The 20,277-nt window shown below is 40.5% G+C and overlaps 2 protein-coding genes across 2 annotated transcripts; both read left to right on the top strand.

Annotated features, from left to right (window-relative positions):
• Nucleotides 1-2,194: 2,194 nt before the first annotated feature.
• LOC122131641 (UPF0729 protein C18orf32 homolog) lies at nt 2,195-6,564 on the top strand. The gene is made up of 3 exons (XM_042706276.1): nt 2,195-2,304; nt 3,320-3,531; nt 5,919-6,564. The coding sequence occupies exons 2-3, from the start codon at nt 3,352-3,354 to the stop codon at nt 5,991-5,993; spliced, it is 255 nt and encodes an 84-aa protein (XP_042562210.1). The 5' UTR covers nt 2,195-2,304; nt 3,320-3,351; the 3' UTR covers nt 5,994-6,564.
• A 101-nt stretch (nt 6,565-6,665) lies between these two features.
• LOC122131640 (dymeclin-like) lies at nt 6,666-19,714 on the top strand. Its single transcript, XM_042706275.1, has 7 exons — nt 6,666-7,103; nt 11,242-11,434; nt 13,603-13,655; nt 14,342-14,435; nt 15,131-15,264; nt 15,599-15,671; nt 17,684-19,714. The coding sequence occupies exons 2-7, from the start codon at nt 11,295-11,297 to the stop codon at nt 17,787-17,789; spliced, it is 600 nt and encodes a 199-aa protein (XP_042562209.1). The 5' UTR covers nt 6,666-7,103; nt 11,242-11,294; the 3' UTR covers nt 17,790-19,714.
• Nucleotides 19,715-20,277: the final 563 nt, after the last annotated feature.

The raw sequence follows: 20,277 nt of genomic DNA, 5'->3' as shown, positions 1-20,277 counted from the left end.
TTTCAATGCTCTAAATCAAAATGGAGATTGCCAGACTTTAAAAAAACAATCATATTTTCTCAAGGCCATTGCCATTCAGGGAATTAATCTGATTCAGGTCTCCAGAGACTGGAATATCTGTTAAAGCAAAGCTGGTTATCTACTTCACTAAAGATTTTTCTTGCATGGTTACCAGCAATTCATGTGAAATTACATGAATATCATTCTAAACATTTTAAACCTTCTAACAGGTTCCATCTTGTCACAACATATTTTCTGTCACATTATATATTTTTGGATGTCAAATAAAGTAGCCAAATCTTTGAACTCACAATAGAAACTAAAAGGACTGTAGCACTGACTGCCATGTTCAGAATAACATGGTATCATGAAACTGCCAATGTTTTCAGTTGTGCTGATGAGGGGAAAACGGCATAAACAAGCTCCATATCTATGGATGTATAGTTCAGTGTCCAAACAATTTATCCCGTTTGTTGTCAGATATCTAGTCGTACATCAAAACAAATTAAATACAATGCTTTATAATGACAATCACTAAATGACAGGACAGTCATAGTATAGGGCAGCTCTCACCTACACTGTACACCTACAGAAGGCCTACAAACTAATCATGAGACTCCGGATCATATTGGCAACTCCAAATAGGCCGTCCAGCTTAACGCAACCACAAAAGCCATGAAGCCTGCACGGGTAAAATCAAAAGCTGTTATGGGGAAACTACTGTTAAAACTTATCGAATGGGTTTACTACTAATCATGGCTATCGTAGGCATATCGTTGTACATGCTGATTAATCCCATGGTGTCTTTAAATGAGAAGGCGTGACAACTTTCACTAAATGCAAAAGCCAATTTAAAAAGGCCATACAAAAAAGGAACTTCTTCAAGTACGTTAGGCCTATTAGCTAATTTCCACAAGCCACTGTAAAGGAAATGGTGAAAGCCAAATACTGCCAATACGTTGTGGACTACCATAACGTAACACCATAACATAACCTTCAACAATTTTCGCCGTCTGCTCTTGTGGCTTAGGTAGGACCATGTTATATACATGCTCAATGAAGGCACGTTACCTATCTAATATTACAACCAGGACGCGTGCTGGGGTTGTTCGCATGCATACTCAAAGGAAAGGCTTAAACGACATGGAAGTTAAACTCGCACGCCCCTCCACAAACCCAGCTAATAACTACATAGGTTACACTGTAGCTAAAGCTAGCCCGTTCGCTACATTGTGCAGAGCGAGACGAAATAACTAAGGTGGACGTCTCAAACAACAGCTGACAGATTCATAGTGAAAGTTGCATTATGTATAACTTACCCTTATTCCACTCTAATGGATTTTTAAAAATCAAACAATCGTCGATCAGAACGGTCTCCTTTTAACTATTTTTTGTCCACAACCCCAATGTTTTCAAAGGATCTCCGGTTAGTGGTCCTTATCCGTCGCTCCGCCCCTCTTTACCCTCTTGCAGGGTGCGGCAGACAGACGGACAGTAAAAAGCGATTTGCTGATTGGATGTTCTCAGGGAAAATCTGGAAAATCCCAACCACCTATCAACATAGACTTGTCTAACTGGGAAGCTGAGAATCCATCGATAGGCCCCTCACTGATCTGGCTCTTCCTTCCCACTGGATGGCCCACTATAGCGTGCGGCAGTCAGTCTTGTGTCCTGGTGGAATGTAAAAAAAATAATCGATATTTTATTTCCCTAAAAGAGAAACGGGTTGTATAGGCAATCGCAGCCCATTGTAAAATCCCTCTACGCCAACGTAGTCAGCTGCAACTCCACCATTTACATAAAAAATAGTTCATACATGCACGAACTGTGTTTTTACTCTAAAATGAACCCACACGACATGGATTGACAAATAAAAACCGGTCCTATGTTAAGGCGAGGGACTTTGGTTAAAGCTTGGTGGTATAATGCGAGATTTGCGCCATCTACTGGTATTGCGGGTAAAGAAACAGCGACGGAGGATACAGGAAAGAAAAGACGAGATAGTTGGCTTAACAGGCCTGGGCTCGCTTTTTAAAAGTAAAATATTCAGAGTTTATCCTTATCATCCTTATTGTAAACAACCATCCAATCACATTTAGAACATCATAACATTCACATTGCTCTCGACCCCTTGCTCTCGACCCCTGTACTATCCAACAGGTGGCGACATAGTGCGTTAATATTGGAGCCCGTCACGATAATGGTAGAAGAAGTTTGTGTTAGAATTACGTCACTTCCTCATTGTACATTGTCGAGGAACATTTTCGATTTATAGGGTTAACAGTTTGGTATACTTATTTAGAGGTAAACATCGTCTCTCTTAATGTTATAATAATACTGTCTGTTCAGTCTTTAACTCTGTTAGCTTCCTTTTTGTTGCTGCGAACGTTGTAACGTAACGTCTGTCGGTGTGGTAAATGTTATGCGATATAGCCTAGCTGGCTATCAATACCTAGCTTGATAGATTTTCACTTAGTCCTCTTTGCTAGCTTACTATACTACTATATTACTTATAACTTAAGCTAAATAACGTGACTGGTCGAAAAATGTTTGGTAGCTTGGTAGGTAATGTTATTTCTAAGTGCAAAATTAGATGTTTCGAGTATCTAGAGAAGCATGTTGGTTCTTCATCCACAGTCAGTTTTGACAGTTTGACATTTTTCGACCAGTCACGTTATTTAGCTTAAGTTATATAAGTAACGTTTGATAGGTAACTAACAATAACGTTAGATGAGTATCAGTGTAATGTTTCTGCATCGAGTTTTATTTAATAACGCCACAACGTGATCTGTGCAAGTTAATGACAATACATTCTGACAGATTGGCTTGTTTTCCTCAATTGCCCATGCCCATTTTAAGATAACATTGTCCTGGGAAAGTAAAGCAAGTCAGTGAATTCATTTATAGTTTTGGAAAAGTCATGACATTTGACTTTATCGTATGTAGGTGTAATGCAATGAATTATGTTATTGTACTCTTCCATTGATAATGTTTTCTTCTGCGAATATCTGCAGAGCGATGTAGTTTCCATTTGAACTGACATAGCCCAACTAGCCTATTAGAAAAGGAATGGAACGTTGCTGTTTAATTTTCATTCAATAATTGGGCCCAACCTGTGGAGTAATCTACACAATTATGTGTACTTATAGGTTGGGAAAGGTCATGGAAATTTCATTACAGGTGCTTGAAAAGTTTTGAAACGTCAATGAAAATGGGTGTGACCTCTGGATGTGGCTCTAATTTGCTGTTTGTGTCGTTGAGTGTCAGCATAACATTTTATACATCATGTTTGAACATATCACTTGCACTGTATTTACAGACCATAGGATTTCATTCGTCATCATATCAACAATGGTGTGCATTCCCTGCATCGTCATACCAGTGCTTCTCTGGGTCTACAAGAGGTTTTTGGAGCCAATAATCTACCCGTTCATATCACCACTCATCGCCCGTTTCTGGACAAAGAAAGCCGTTCAAGAAAGTGGTAACGGAGATGTGAAGACGAGTGAAAAGACCAATGGGGAAATCAAGGTAAATCATTTTTAACCCAACCAACTTTTACTCCCAAACTATGACAATGTAGGAGTTTGGACATTGATTCTATTATGGGTACTTTGGGATTGTGATGTATAAGTACAGTCATTGGCGACCATGGAAACACAAATTTTGTGTTTAGCAAACTTTGCCGCTTCAGTATTTTTAGATAATTTTTTCATGTTTCTATGGTATACTAAAGAACAATTATAAGCATTTCATAAGTTTTAAAGGCGTTTTATTGGCAGATACATCAAATGTATGCAGAGAGTCAATATTTACAGTGTTGACCCTTCTTCATAACTTCTGCAGTTTGCTCTGGCATGCTCGATATCATCTTCTGGGCCAAATCCTGACTGATGGCCATCCATTCTTGCCTTATTAGTGCACGGAGTTGATCACAATTTGTGGGCTTCAGCTTGTCCACCTTCTTTTTGAGGATTGACCACAGGTTCTCTATGGGATTAAGATCTGGGGAGTTTCCTGGCCACAGATCCAAAAATAAGATAAAATAACATTGCGCCAGTCTTCTGCTGCCCAATCCTTGTACTTCCTGCAGAATTTCAGTCTGTCCTTGATGTTTTTCTTGGAGAGAGCAGTGGCTTCTTTGCTGCCCGTCTTGACACCAAGCCGTTGTCATAAAGTCTTTGCCTCACTATGCGTGCAGATGCGCTCACACCCACCTGCTGCCAATATTGAGCAAGCTCTGCACTGGTTGTGACGCGATTCCGTAGCTGACCGCAGTTAAACCTCTCTCCTTGAAGTTCTTGATGATTAACTTAAGAAAATGTTCCAGAATGAGGTCCATCTATTTCAAGCACTTTTTCCCTCCTTTTATAGCAATCAGTCTGCTCTTATAGTCCATTCAGATTTCACCTGACTTGTACTCGTTCACACTTCTCCTGTGCTGTTGATATGATTACTGAAATAATGTTAGCTGGTTATTTTGTGCCAGGGCCGAAATACATGGAATTTTTTTTTAAGCCAATGAAGCTCTTTTCAATTAAATCTGATCACTCTGCACAATAATTTAGAAACAATGGCCCTCATTCTCGAACATTTTCTGAAGTTTCTTCTGAAATGTTTCTTACGGGCTTCGGAAAAACAACGTAAGCAAAAGACATCCGCCAAATTCATGCACGCTTGAAAATGCGGTCCTACGCAGCAGAAGTTTTCTGGGCTGTGCTCCCCCGGAAGAGTTTTCTTAAATTGAAAGCGCGTTCTCGTGCTCCTCAATTTGCATACATACACGCCCTGCCAGCTCCTTATAAGGGCACGCAACCGTAGTGACGTGTGCAGTCGGAATCGACCGAATCTACACGAAAGCAACTCGTAAACGAGTCATGTCAAAGCGGTTTCGTGTACATTACATTTAGTCATTTAGCAGACACTTTTGTCCAAAGCGACGTACAAGGGATAGAACAGTCAAGCTACGAGCAATAGAGACCTAGTGTAACAATAAATACTACTTTACATAAGAAATAGAAAAACGAAATAGGAAATAAAAACGAAGTGCAGGAATGTAACTGCTATAAGTGCAAGTTAAGCACTAGTCGAAGTGCCAGTTAGGAAGGGAGGTGCTCTCTGAAGAGTTGGGTCTTCAAAAGCTTCTTAAAGGTAGAGAGGGACGCGCCTGCTCTGGTAGTGCTAGGCAGTTCGTTCCACCAACGTGGAACTACTTGAAAATTCTGGATTGCCGTACTTGCACAGACGGCAGTGCCAAACGACGCTCACTAGACGAGCGCAGCATTCCGGTGTAGTCCTTTTATTTATTTTATGACATCACGGTGCCTCGTAGAATCATGACTATAGGCCTACATGTGAAACGTAATTGTTAATGATACTTTAATCCGAGGATCTGTAGAGTTGATGTGAACGCAATCACCAACGATTTCTCACAAATTCATTAACACGGAGAGTTTTCTTAAATGCGATTCCTCAAAAAACCACAAGATGGCCCACGGGGCCATCTTGTGGTTTTTTAAGGAATCGCATTTGAGAAAACTCTGGCCGAGTTACGACTGCTATTTCGAGTTCGGAAAGTCTTCTGAAGTTCAGAGCAAATCCCAGATGAGAAAACTTTCATGAATGCCGAATGTTGTCCTAAATCCAATTCCTCTTAAATTCTTCTTAACTGCGTTCGAGAATGAGGCCCAATGTGAATTGCCACCACGAAAACTGAAGTAGCTGTCTCAAAATTTGTGTAACTGCCAAAGCTTTTGGCCATGACTGTAGGTTGTGAACTGTCTGCCTAGTCATCAGGACTCAGAATCCTAATAGTCAAACTAACAGATCAGTTGTCAGTTTGTGTTATTGTCGTGCATAATATTTGTGATCATTTGCTTCCATTGTATGGTGATCACATTTTTCTTTATATGTTCCAGGGTGAACTGAACGGGCAAGCAAATTTTCAGTCTGCAAATGGAGTTACGCCAGCTTCCGATAAGAAAACAGATTAACATTTTGCAGTGGCATATTACGTTATATATTAGATAATGTGAAGATATTTTAAAATGTAAAAATGTAATTATAAGTACATGTTTGTCGAGTCTTATTATTGTAAACATGATTGTAGACAATATATAAATGCTTGATGCATAAAATTATGTTTATAATCAACAGTGAAAAGAAAATATTTAATTGTAACACTGAAATATTAAGTTGTATTTAATATAGGAGGAATATTACAACAAAAGGCAATTATGCACATTAGTGTGGTTTTGCAGATAGTAAGCGTCATTTAAGGCCTGCAGGGAAGAAACATGTTAGTTCTGAACCTTTCTTTATTTTCCTTAAGTACGGCAGTGGTCATTTATTTGGTTTAGAACACAGCCATGTAATCAGCATCACAGCATCATATTTATGATTCAAAGTTTATGTTCACATTCCGTTTTAACAATTGTATGATTTTTTTTTTTATTGATCGAAACAATACAATTACATATAGTCCATGACATTGCCTTGTATTTTCCTTGCAACTAGATGAACTGGACATTTCTATATGAATAAAAACAGTGGTTGATAACTAAACAATGTCATCTTTTGTGCTGTAGTAGTAAACCAGTTGCCATGCGGTAATGCTGTAAAAGTGTCCCACGGGAACATGAACATGAATATATTTTTCTTCTAGTTCTTTGTAGTATTAGTAGTAGATGTTCTTTTTGTTACTGTTGTTCATTTACTCCATACACATTTGAATTCTTAAAAAGCTGCGATTACTGTGTGACGTGCTTTGTTTTATAGTTTTAGTTGTAAGACGACGATCAGCAAATTTCATTTACATGCAGATTTAACCTTAAACCTTGGTCAAACAGGGAGGAAATATTCGGTTGAACCAGGTTCAGCACCTGTCATCAAGATCCTGTTGGATAGTGACGTCACGACAACGCAGGGACCAGTGGCGACGTGGAAATATGGTGGATGAGTAGTAGATACTTCTACAGCACTTCTTTCAGGAACTGAATAAACTGTAACAACATATTCTGCACGGGAGCAGTTCACACCAGTGCAGGAACGGCATCACCTGATTACTGAGACTGCCACATCTAACGCAAACAGCAGTTTGTCAGGTAATATCATTTCAGATCAACTGTGAAGCGAGTTGCCACCTAGTTCGCATAGCGAGCTTGCTAGCATTGCCAATATCAATTAGCCGGCGATCTAGCTAACGTTAACTGGGTAGCTGCCAATTGTATGTGCTGATTTGCCACCGTAGCATCATTAGGCTCTGAAACAAATGGCTGTGGCAAGGTGTACATTTGTTGGCACTTGTCATTCGCTAAAATATCCTGAGTTTAGACTGCTGTTCAAGTCTCTTGCTAACAAGTTAAGTTAGCTAGGATAGCTAGATATCTAACGTCATGACACTGTGATAGTGTCGTTAGCAACACACACCGACAGTAAAATATGACGACCAAATGTTTTACATTATTAGCTAATGAATTGGTAAGATACCGTAAGATCCTTCGTTGCAAAGCGTAAATGATGTCGTGTCAAATGGCTGGCCAGTGTTGGCTACCTTTAGCTAGATGGTACATTGCTTCAAATAATTGAATAGTTAAGTTGAGCTCAGTCATTTATGTATATTGAATTTAGAGTTGGTCAACGTTTGTGATGTTGCTCAAATCAGTGTGCATGCTCTATTTTATTAGCTAGCTATATGTCTTGCTGTTAGTCGCCTGTCAGGTAGCGTTTTTACGTTCATCAGACAGAGTTCCAACTTACGAATTCTAAGTATGCTAGTTGCACAGCAAGCCAGCCATCTACTGGTGGGGCAGTGTACACGCCCCATGACTCAATTTCTAGAAGTAGTTGAATGTGTTGTGTGTTTTTCTCTGAAGGTCTTGACCAGTGATGTAAACAAAAGTTAGAGCTACAATCTGCAATGATCCCTACGCGAAGAAATAACTTAATGTTTTGAATTGAGACGTCACTTTAAATATGAGGCTGGACTAATTTCATCAATCACCAAGAAAATAATGTGTCAGTAATTTAGGTATTATGTCAGTGTTGACTAGCTATATGTAGTCACTTGTACCTGGATGACACCTGCCACAACTCCTTAGCCGCTAACATGCACGTCTTGTGTGACAGCAATAAGGAAGTTAAAATGTCTGATTTCAGTAATCATTGATATACACTCTACTTCATGGAAGAAAGATGATAAAGGAAATAGATGGAATAAAAGAGTGAAGATGGAAAGAAGGAGAGAAGAGAAAAAGAGGCATAGAAAGATAGACAGAGGTAGTGAAATGATTGGCTTTGTATATTTAAGTTAGAAAAAAGGAAAAATGATGCAGCATAGAGGGCTTAGCGAGTGAAATAAGTAAAGATAGAAAGTGAAATTGAGTGAAATGGAGAGTGTGAGAGAGGAATTGGAGTGGGATAGATAGATAGATAGATAGATGGATAGAGGGAGGAAGGCTCTGGAGAGAGGGAGAGAGAATGAGTGAAAGTGGGACAGAGAGAAAGGGCATGGGGGAGGAAGGAGATGGTAAGAATGATCGGAAGATAGAGTGGAAGACAGATATGACATGGAAAAAAGAAGAAAGAAATATGGAAGGAAAGAAGGAAGAGAACTGGTACTGGTCAAATCTGAAGATCCATGTGTGACATGTAAACTTAACCTTCACTTGAAAGACGTGGCTGTCAGTTCATCATAGGCTAATTATTGCTGTAAGGGCTGTCTAGCTTGGGTTACTATAGTCACGTCAGTACTTTTTATTATTATTTTTTGGCATCAACATAATTCAATACCCTGTGTAATACCCATGCTCAATGATTAACCTTGGGTTTTCTGCTTGAAATAGCCAAGAAGGCTAGATTGTTTTTTTTAAACCGGAGCTTTTCATCTGGGTGCGTGCATGTTCCAACTTTGTGTGCACTGTGCAGTGCTTGATTGCTAGAACCGTCAGCACTTAAGAATCAAAGATATACAGAAACAGAAAAGTCATGTTTCAGCTAACAAAGGCATATGATATGACACACTTACATACTTGATTATAAAGGGACATGTCCACTTCAGGGGGCACTAGCCCGAAGGGACCTGTCCACCTAGGGACACAAGCCTTAGATTCCGGTAGATAGGTGAAGTATATTAGCCCGACGATGTCATACTCATAATTCTAGTCAGAATATGAGTCTGATATCGCTCCATTGGGCTGTGATTATGGGGCGTGTTTCAACCGAACCAGGAGAAAAAATGCCTCTTCGCTCAATTGGTTACCTACAACCAATCAGAACAACGTAGTATGTGACCAGGGGCAGCTGATACATTACACTTTTACCGGATCCCGTAGGAAGGAAGGCAAAAACATCTTTTCGATTGACAAATGCCTTAATCGCGTTTCTCTGTTCCTCTTTCAAAATTAATGCACTGTCAATGTCTAAATGGACTCGAATCTATACATTTCAGCTCTCCAGCGGCAGCCATGTTTGTTGAAAACGAATTCAACTCGTGTGTTGGTGACGTGGTTGGTTACGTTACTGTTGATCATCTGTCCATCATCGTATAAAGCCCGCCTTAACAATTTGATTGGTACGGCCGATATCGAGCCGCAGATAATTTCTCCTCAATGGAGTAATGCCAGACCGAACTTCCCAACCAAAAAATGTGTGGGCGGGGCTAAGTTCGGTCTGGTATCCAGCCTAGAAGTATATGACATTGTCAACCAAAAATCTGTGAAAAGAAACATAGGAATATCAATGTAGGGCTTCACATTGCAAGCACTATAATGAAAAGAAACCTACGAATAATAGTACAGTGCATTTTGCTTTGCCTAGCCAAGAACGTAGGCACTTCCATGCATCAAGTGAACTAGAGTGCATCAGCCTGAGATTCCACTGTGCCACCCATAGAATTAATAAAACATGATCAAGGAATAGTCTACTGATAAACACTTTAGGACATTTGGAATTTACAAGCACAAGTGGTTACCCTATAAATTAATCTGTCAACTTCCTATTGTTCTCCCCTTCTTTTATTTTTATTTTTGTAATCTATAATGGGAAAGTCGCGCGCGGAAAGACGCCACTATGCCCACAGTCCAATCCCCACAAACACCGCTGGCGCTGAGGCATTGATAAATGTTGCCATAACAACAGAGGCGTTTATGTGAATGCAACTTAATTGTTTGGCTAAAAGTTGTTCCCCCTCGGTCAGTAGGTTAGATGAGAACCAAATTCTGGGTGGGACACCACTGTTTTGAAAATTGGGTGACAGTCATGAGATTCAGCGTCCTTGCTAGCATGCCCACCTCCCATGTCCGAGTTGAGTTGCGAGACTGTGCGGGACTGCTTGTCTACTCAACGCAGGTTACATTGGTGGCGTGATCCGGATAGGCGTGAGGTTTAGGGGGGTGAGTGTAGCTAGCGAGTACAGTGACGTGCAGTGAGACAAACGCTAGCCTAGCACCCATGGGGTTTTAGCCTCCTTGCTAGCACGAGTGTGGTGTGGGACTCTGCTTGTTCACACAACGCAGGCTGCACACTGTTTTTGATCAATCTCAAGCTATACTATTGGCCTGTGGATGCATTCTTCTGGATTCAAGAATGGATATGTATTGAGGCATGGCCTGCCCTGTTTGCACTGTCCACTCTCTTAACGTTAACCTCTACACCCCTGTTCAAGACATGATTAACATTTTCTCATACCAATTTAAAGGCTAGCCTAAAATGTCACTCCCAGACATATGAGCCTAGGGGAAACACTGAATGAGTAACCGTGATCTAGTAGGCGTTTTGTTCATGCGTCTTCTGTTAGCAAGGCTATTTGACGTGAATATCAACCACTTGCTCTCAAGTTGTATATGACCAAACAGGCCATTTATGATGCCTCAGTGGTTATTTAGCTTTTACAAATAGAGTTTCTTTTTATATGAATAGTTGTAATATTTGAAAAAGTTTGATATATTGAGATATATTGTGTGACTTCAATGATGTGTATTATATTGTGAGGTGAGGTCCCAATATCCAGGCACCTTTATTTTTTGGACATAGCCTACAATTCCATTGTGTCTAACTGTTGCCCAAGTAATTGTGAAGGGACCTCCCAGTATTTGTTTTCCTTGCACCTTGCAATGTATAGTACACACATTTCAGATATTCAGTGCTGGGAATTTCATTTGAGGAGTAGAAGCCTCTTTCAGTTTGAAGTGTTGTGTTTTCTATTTGTCATGTGTCGGTCACTAACACTAGCGTGATCCTCAGGGTTTGATGTGAGTGATGAGGTCTTGAGGAGGTTTACACATCATTGTCCAGAGATGGGAGCCAGCACTAGCCAAGTGAGTGACCTGGCAGAGAACCAGAGTCTGCAGAAACTGATCGGCACAGAGTCGATCTCTGAGAATGACCCTTTCTGGAACCAGCTCATCTCCTTCAACATCACGAGCCCAACCTGCAGGTGAGTAAAGACACGATGATGTGCTTTTCTGTTGCAGCCTGAAGATAAAATCCCTCGTCAGTCTACACTCAATACCCCCCAGAATTTTTTGCAAATTAAAAAGGAAAAACTGAAATATCACATTGACCCACATTGAAGTATTCAGACCCTTTCCCATGACACTTGAAATTGGGCTCAGGTGCTTCCCATTTCTGTTGATCCTCTTTGAGATAATTGATTTGGGATGTTTTGCCACAAACCTGTGTATATGAGGTCTCACAGCTGACAATGCATATCAGAGCAAAAACCAAGCCATGAGTTCCGTGATGAGATTGTGTCAAGAGCACAGATCTGAGGAAGGCGGCAAAACAAATCCTGTTGCATTGAAGGTTCTGAAGAGCACAGTGGCCTCCATAAATCTCAAATGATAGAAGTTTGGAACAACCAGGACTCTTCCTACAGCTGAGCACCTAGGCAAACTGAACAATCGGGGGAGAAGGCCCTTGGTAAGAGAGGTGACCAAGAACTTGACGGTCACTCGGGCTGAGATCCTACTAGGTCTACTAGAATAGATTTACACGCTTCAATGTTCTAAAAAGACATTATTTTTCTCATACTGTACATCTCTATTCACCCTCAGTCTGAAACACTCTGTTAAAGCTCCTGTGTCTCTAAGTCCCTCTCCCGATGAGCCCAGTTTGAGCCCAGAAACATACTTAAGGAAAGGGAAAAACCGGGAAAGCATAATAGGTCCTCTTTAACGAAACTTGATACGCACAGTCACTAAGACATTCTTTGGACGCATGTCAAATTGGCTCATTCATAATGGCACATAGAAGCTATGTACCAAATATGAAACAAATTGGCCACTGGGTCTGCTATAATCACATTTTCGTGTTTGCTCGCTTTAACTCATATCTTACTTATCACATGGGTCAGAACAGAACTTTTTATTTCCTCTGATTCCTTATCATTTCCCAAATGAAATGGGCCTATAACCGCCAATTTCCATCCCCAATATTTCCTTTTTGCAAAGAGGGCGGGAAGACTAACTGGACTAAGGCACTTCATCCGATTGTCTGGGAATAACAACCTTTTGAGTCAAACTGTTTCAAAGTTATGGGCCAATTAAATTTGGAGGTCTACCCCCTATTGATTCCATGGCACATATCTTGTGATGTAAAAGTTAAATGTCATGAAACGCAATACAGCAACACAGTCAGTCATTAGAACATTCTTTGGATGCATGCCAAATTTAGTGAAATGCTGTCCATATGATGTAACATCTCAAGAACCACTCACTACAGTACATTTTGTGTGGTTGTACTTACCAATTTATGCTCAAGTATCAATTGGCTACCTCAGTAAAAATCACTGCGAATGGTCAATCAAATTTCATCAGTCGATAATTTCTAGTGTGAATAAATGAGTTTCATGAAATGTCATAGACTCATTCTCATGGCTCAGGCTTATAAGCATAATTCATAAGCTCACTAAAATGATTCTTAAGGTGTCACTGCAAAAGTTTGTAAATAAGGCGCACTTTAGAATTATGAGGTCTATTTGACTGCATTTTTTTTTATTTCCTACAATTCCACCTCTTATTTATCCTGTTGAAATCGCAGAACCACTTCCAGTACCACCATTGGTTGCGACTGCTATGGCTTGTTTGGACCCCCTTGATCGCCGCTTGCGTCTATATTATCAGTGTGATATTTCGGTTTTTCCTTTTTAATGAATTTGCAGAAATTTCTTGCTTTGTCATTATGGGGTATAACGTGTAGATTTTTTTTTTTTTTTTACATTTTAGTATAAGGTTACAACATAACAATATGGGGTCTGAATAATTTCTGCATGCAACAGTGTTTAAATTCTAATAATACCCATATATAATTGTGAAATTAGGTAAAAAGCTATATCCAAGTCCATTTTGTCCGTTCTTAGTTTTACTTAAAGTATAGTGTCCTTCTATTAAAATAAACAGTACTTTTCACTGCCACCTTGGGGGTTGAGGCCAATGGTTCATGTAAATAAATACCATTGGCATTTGATTGAATTTGTATCAAACTAGTTTCACTTTAGAGAAAAGAAGATATCTGCCTTCTTTGGTCAAGAAACCCTACTTTTGAAGCAGAATCATGTTGCTTGAACCTCTCTTTCTCATTCTACTCTTCTTTTTTCCTTTGCAGCTCTGATGCAAAACAGTTGGAAGAAGCCATCATCCCACTGGCTAAAACCCTCAGTATGTTTCATGTTTGCCTGTTTATTTATTTATCCTACTTCAGTTAATTCACTGCTTCATCATGTGGCCACTGTGGCCTTATCGAGCTGGCGTTGGTGGGTAGGATCACTCGTGGCATACAGAGGCAGGCTTTCAAAGCTTAAAGTAAATAAACACCCCAAACCTCATCAAGCCACCCAGTTCAAACTCAGTCTTGGAGGCCAGCTGTGATGTGGGGTGTATTTATTGTGTCATTCCTACTGAGTCTGAGGGGGTTATTGATTCAGTTACATATCGCAATTCTTGACACAAAAAAAAATCTTAAAAGGTCACAGTTATGAATATGATGGCTAATATAAAAATGAAGGAATTGAAATTACTGAAATTATGCCAGATGTATGATGCGAAGACACAACTTTTTCTTAATTCACATTTCCAAGCCAGTTGTGTAAAGTAAAAAGTTAAATATAGTTCAAATATATTGGAACATTGACTGACACTATTTACAGAATTGCAATGTTTTACAAATTGCGATATGTATTCAGCTAAATATCATTTTGATATTGAATCCATGGCTGCATTATTTATGAAATATCTGACAATCCCTCTCAGACAGTGTTTCCAAATGCCACATTTGCTCCCCTGCTCAAACTCCCTCACTTGTGTGCTAAACATGACTTCCCCCAACACCCTCTCTTTCTCTTCAGTCGAGAACAATCCCAGGTCTGGAAATTTCGGAGCTCTAGTGAGAATCTTCCTTGCGCGAACCAAAGAGTTGAAGATCTCCACAGAATGCCAAGAGTACGTATAGTGGGACCATTTGTGTAATGACTATGCTGCCACATCACCCACATACAACAGTTGATGTATTCTTGAATTTCTAAGGTCTTCAAAGATTGGTTTGGTAACCAAGTTTGTAAACTTGTCGGTGCTTTGTACAGAATTGTATAAATTGTTCTTCTCCACTGGAACACTGAGGTGTGTGATGTAGTAGAAGGACTGCCAAAGGAATCCAGATGGCCCACACAGGGGATGTTATCAGATGCTCTCAGTCTCACTCTCTTTCTCACTCTCACTCTCACACACACACTCACTCACCACCACAGGATGTGGGCGCACACACACACACACACACACACACACACACACAGATTAATTGTAAAATCTTGACATGACATTGCAGCACAGAAAGCTATTGATAAATAGTTTGTGAATTTTTGCTTGAATGTGAAAACATCCAGTTAGAGTAACATCAGAGCAGCTTGCTTCATTTTCAAGGATCAAAAATAGTTGTGTTCCTATAGTGTGTGCGTGTGTGTGTGTGTGGGTGTCTGTGCATTTGTAACTAAATTGTGATGGTTACAGTTCTATTTTTGTATCATACTTGTGGAGTACCAGGCCTAGGTATGTGATACTGATATAATTGATACAATTGCTGTTATATGCTGTTGAGCTCTCTTTCTCCTTCTCCTTCTCCTCTCCTCTCCTCCTTACAGTCAGCTGTTCATCTGGCAGGCCCACAATGCCCTGCTCCTCATCCGCTGCTTGCTGAAGGTCTTTATCAGAGAGATGAGTGAGGAGGAACTGCACTTACAATTTTCTTACCAGGAGAGGGCGCCAGGCTCCTGTGGTAAGTCTTCACCTCACTCTCTGCAAGGAATCTGTATGTATGGGTATGACTGTGCAGTCAAGGAACGGCGAGAGACACTGAGGAAGGTTTTTTCATGAAGGCAACACACTAAACAAACTTTAGTTTATGTCCTAATTTAGATTCTGTCGACTTGTTCAGCTGATTCCCCATCATTTTTGTAGTAGAATTTTAAAGGCATACAGAAATTGTTTAAGGAACACTGATCTAGTACTAAATCTTGTGTCGTGATACGTTTTTGAAAAAAGTGACTGTTGCCCTGAAATGGTGCTGTTGAGCCCTAACTTGGTTGTGTTTGGTGTCTGTTGTGTTCTAGAGAGTGGCGGTGAGGACCTGCTGAAGGAGCTGGTGTGTAATCTTGTCCATCTCATCGTGGAGGTGCCTCTGTTGTGAGTATCTCAGTAGGCTCTACGAAGTGGGAGTACACACACACACAACGTCTCTGTAGAGGAGAGTTAGAGGGAGGAATCCAAATGTTCCAAATGTTCTAAATGGTGAATTCCGAAAGCATTTACATGAAACAAACTCGTAACTACTCCGTCTCATGCAAAAGAATTCAGCGAAAAGCGGGCCATGTGATGCATGCATGTGGTGGCACGCCAGACATCAGTGGTTCCCCGTCCCTCGCATGCCTCTCTGATGATCGCTATCTCCTCCTACCCTTTTGAGCCAATTAACTTCTCTCTGATGCTAATTCAACATATCTACATAATCTCCCCTTTTCCACCAGGCTGCAGACAAAGCTGTCTTTCTCTCCCTTCCTGTCTGCCTAACTCGCTAGCGCTCCTTCTCTCTCACTCGCAAGTGCTTTCTGTCTTTCTCTCTCTCTCTCTCTCTCTCTCTCTCTCTCTCTCTTTCTCTCTTTCTCTCTCTTCCTTGCTACCACTCTCTCTGCTTCGGCCTCCTTCGCTCATCATGTGTTGACAGATGTGTGTATCTGGCAGTGCTTCACAGGAGGGGGTCTTCTGCTGGTCATCTGGCGTGAGTGGGGCAGACGTAGGGACATGGGCCGAGACTGAATGGCCTCTACTCTAGAGAGAGAGGCCCAGAGGAAGAGGCCATTCTCTGGTTGTCCTATATCTCGATGTCTCTGCTGTTGGCTGGGGGCTGTGGGCTTATTGGCTGGGCAGCTCGGGGCGAGTTCATTGGCGCCAGACCGTTGGGCAGGACCAACGACCGTCCGTTTGCATGGGTGTCCATTTCAAAGACATTCTTGTCTCTACAGCCTTCCCATACTCGCTTCTGTGTTCCCGACTCAGTCTGGCCTGTTTGTGTTTCTAGAGAGCGTGGAGGGGGAGCGGGGAGGTGGGCTTTGTGTTCACAGCGCACTGACACAAGCTTCACTCGAGGCCTTTGATGTCGGAGCCCTTGCCCTCATGCGCATGCTGTTCATGTTTGAGAAGGGGAAGTTCCATGATCTGATTAACACTGATGGCTCTTTAAAAGGGCTCAACTATCTCTGACTTCTGATCCTGGCGTTCTTGCCCCGTTGTGAATTTCCTCTCGTGAGTCCATCGCTGCGAGGGAGCGAGAGAGGGGAGAATGAGGCGTTTGTTTGTGTGAGCTTGCGTTGCATCTTGAGTTGACTAGAACACACTGTGGTTGCGAGTGTTCTGGATGCCACTCTGTCTGGTGCTTTCCTCTCTGACTGTGAGTGTGAAGGTCATGTCATGTCCGTTCTCTCCGTCTTTCATTCCCTCCTGCTCTCTCTCTCTCTCTCGCGTGCTTTCTCTCACTCTTCACTCCCTGTCTCTTTCTTTCTTTCTTTCTTTCTTTCTCTCTCTCTCTCTTTCTTTCTCTCACTCTTCATCCCCCGTCTTTCCTTTATAATGATGGTGTTAGATTCAATTTAATTTGACCCTCATAGCACATTAAAAATAAAGCATTGAGCACTTATAAGCATGATTTCAAAGGACTTCACATTTGGGGCCAAACAGCCCCCCTCAATCAATACACATTGAGAAGCTCCCTTTGAAAAAGAAAAAACTTTAGTTGGAATGTGGTCAAAGGTGCCCCTATTAACCAACACAGTCTGCACACTTAGTTCAATTCCCTTTTATTGACATAGAACCAATAACAATTAAAATTGTGTAAAGGTGGTTTACAGAGCATAGAACCTGAATCCCCAGGGGCATTCAATTAAAATTCAAAGAGGTCTAGTTAGAGAAAATGACCTCAAGTAAAAGTCTAGAACATCCTAATGTCTCACTTGCATTATGATTCAGTGCAATATATATATTGAAGTAGCCCAGTAGTTAGATAGCATCTAATCTAGTCAACAGCTGACTGTCAAATCATACAAAAAAGTACTATTCAATTCAATTATATTATATGTTTTTGTAAAATACTGTAATGATAAATGTTATTTCATTGTTGTTAACTCAATGTCACATCTTAACAGTCCCAGTACCCACAACTTTGGCAGAGAAAACAGCACATTAAAAGGTCACAAGACAAGGTTAACAAGGTATAAAAAGATCTCAATGAAGGACAACATTCTTTGCTAGTTTTCTGATTCTTGTAATGATCACTATAACATGCTTTCAAAGCTATTAAAAGTAGAGTTCAAAGTTCTCACAGCACTGACTTGCAACTTTTTCCATGGCTGCAGTTCATGACAGGCCAAAAGCTCCTATCCCCAACCCTGTTTACCATTGCTCTTTTCAAAACACTTCTGAATGAATAACATGAATAACTGTATGATTGAACAGTATGAGTATGAATAACACAATGTTATTGACTGAATATGTGAGACAAAATTTCAATCAATTCGATCAATGCCCCCAGAATAAATAACATATTGTTTCTATTTTTAGCACTCATGCACAATGCAGCAATGCCTGAGTGAATGACAACCTGGAACAATAGTCATTTTGCATCATAAACAGTGTCCATTTTTTCCTAGCACTCACCTTATTTTCTGTGGAAAATTCTTTACATTTGTAAAAATCTTAACCCTAAATAAATAAATAACCAGCCAAAGTGAATTTAACACGGGGAAGCGGATACTTCTAAGGCAACTGAACAGCTTTAACACCTAATTTTCTCTTCATTTCCCTCTAATATCCCACAGGGCTGTTCTCATATACATGTGTAGGTGCTCATTGGTGAGCCTGGAACAGTGTTTGGTTTTTTATAATGTTAATTGTGGAGAAAGACGCCTAACGGCTGTATGAGGAGCCGAACATGGTCAAAATGTCAACTCCTCTGAGGAATTCCCTGAGCATGCAATGCTGATGGGAAGAGGATGCCTGAGAAAGTGAATCATTCTCATCGTTATGTTCATCACCTCGGCATACTTGTCTGACAGGGTGGGAGCACAGGGCCAATTGAGAATTATGCAGTGGTAAGAGTGATAAGGGAGCAGCTCCATCTGGGGTTATAGAAATCACTTTTTCATCTCTATTCCCCACTTCATTTAACATCTGCTTCATGGCCATGTAGATGTACTCTTGTACTGGTCTGAAGGGGTGTAACACCTAACATGTCTTCACAAAACTTTCTTCTCCTAGTTGAAGAACCTTACATAAACTAACAGCTCAGCATGGTCAGATACATCAGTGGACTGGGCTAGCACATCCTGGGTTTCAGTTTTCTTTGTAGTTGATGATGCTGACATAAGTATTTGTTTATTCCTTTTTACAAAACTCTTCTTTTTGTTTTCCTTCAAGTGAGGTTTCAGCGTACTCATGCTTGACACTCCCTCCGTCAGTACATGTTAGGTAGTACAAGAGCGATAGGAGGAGAGGAGGAGAAGAGAGAATCAAAAGCAAGCAGATGCACGCATCAGGATAAAACACATTACCATACATACGGCATATGTCATGATGCATACAATATTGATAGTGGATATAAACGGAGAGAGCCAGCGTTTAGAGTATTGGTTGGAGAACAGTTCAGTGGGTATGCAGTGTGCTCAGAAGGTTACTCTCATAAGGATGAGCAGATATAGAAGAATGGATCAGAAGGATGTTTGTTTATGTTAGGAGTAAATAGGCTGGCACACAATATGTATAGAGCAGAGTAGAAATTGTGCTTACAGCACTCAATGTATATTTACAGAACAGAGTATTGCCCATATGTAGGTAGTTACAGCACTAAATGTATATTTACAGAACAGAGTATTGCCCATATGTAGGTAGTTACAGCACTAAATGTATATTTACAGAACAGAGTATTGCCCATATGTAGGTAGTTACAGCACTAAATGTATATTTACAGAACAGAGTATTGCCCATATGTAGGTAGTTACAGCACTCAATGTATATTTACAGAACAGAGTATTGCCCATATGTAGGTAGTTACAGCACTAAATGTATATTTACAGAACAGAGTATTGCCCATATGTAGGTAGTTACAGCACTAAATGTATATTTACAGAACAGAGTATTGCCCATATGTAGGTCGTTACAGCACTAAATGTATATTTACAGAACAGGAGTATTGCCCATATGTAGGTAGTTACAGCACTAAATGTATATTTACAGAACAGAGTATTGCCCATATGTAGGTAGTTACAGCACTAAATGTATATTTACAGAACAGAGTATTGCCCATATGTAGGTAGTTACAGCACTCAATGTATATTTACAGAACAGAGTATTGCCCATATGTAGGTAGTTACAGCACTAAATGTATATTTACAGAACAGAGTATTGCCCATATGTAGGTCGTGAAACATTGGCATGATGTAGCTTAACAAACTCTGCCATCATCAGGGATGATCAGCACGTTTCCATAGGGACCAGTATAGGTCTGGGGTGTGGGCCATGCTCTGGTAGCGGACTGCATCGCTATTATTTTGGGACAGGATTAGACCTGAGAAGATATAGTGAGCAAAAATGCTTCAAATATTGGAGAGGGGAATTTAGATCTCTGATCTTAATGAACTTAATGGTCATACTCATCAGTTTTGACCTTAATGAATGCGGATGAAGAATGTTGTTACTAGGCAAAAGAAAGCAAAAGGAACATCCAAATGAAACATAAAGACAA

This window comes from Clupea harengus, unplaced genomic scaffold (assembly GCF_900700415.2).
Source record: "Clupea harengus unplaced genomic scaffold, Ch_v2.0.2, whole genome shotgun sequence".
Lineage (NCBI taxonomy): Eukaryota > Metazoa > Chordata > Actinopteri > Clupeiformes > Clupeidae > Clupea > Clupea harengus.
The sequence above is the reverse complement of the archived record's forward strand: the minus strand, read 5'-3'. Positions and strand labels throughout refer to the sequence as shown.

Coding starts and splice junctions, on each gene's coding strand:
- LOC122131641 (XM_042706276.1), top strand. CDS start 3,352: ATGGTGTGCATTCCCTGCATCGTCATACCAGTGCTTCTCTGGGTCTAC. Junction 3,532..5,918: donor AGACCAATGGGGAAATCAAG/GTAAATCATTTT, acceptor TATATGTTCCAG/GGTGAACTGAACGGGCAAGC.
- LOC122131640 (XM_042706275.1), top strand. CDS start 11,295: ATGGGAGCCAGCACTAGCCAAGTGAGTGACCTGGCAGAGAACCAGAGT. Junction 13,656..14,341: donor CCCACTGGCTAAAACCCTCA/GTATGTTTCATG, acceptor CTTTCTCTTCAG/TCGAGAACAATCCCAGGTCT. Junction 15,672..17,683: donor ATCGTGGAGGTGCCTCTGTT/GTGAGTATCTCA, acceptor ACATCTTAACAG/TCCCAGTACCCACAACTTTG.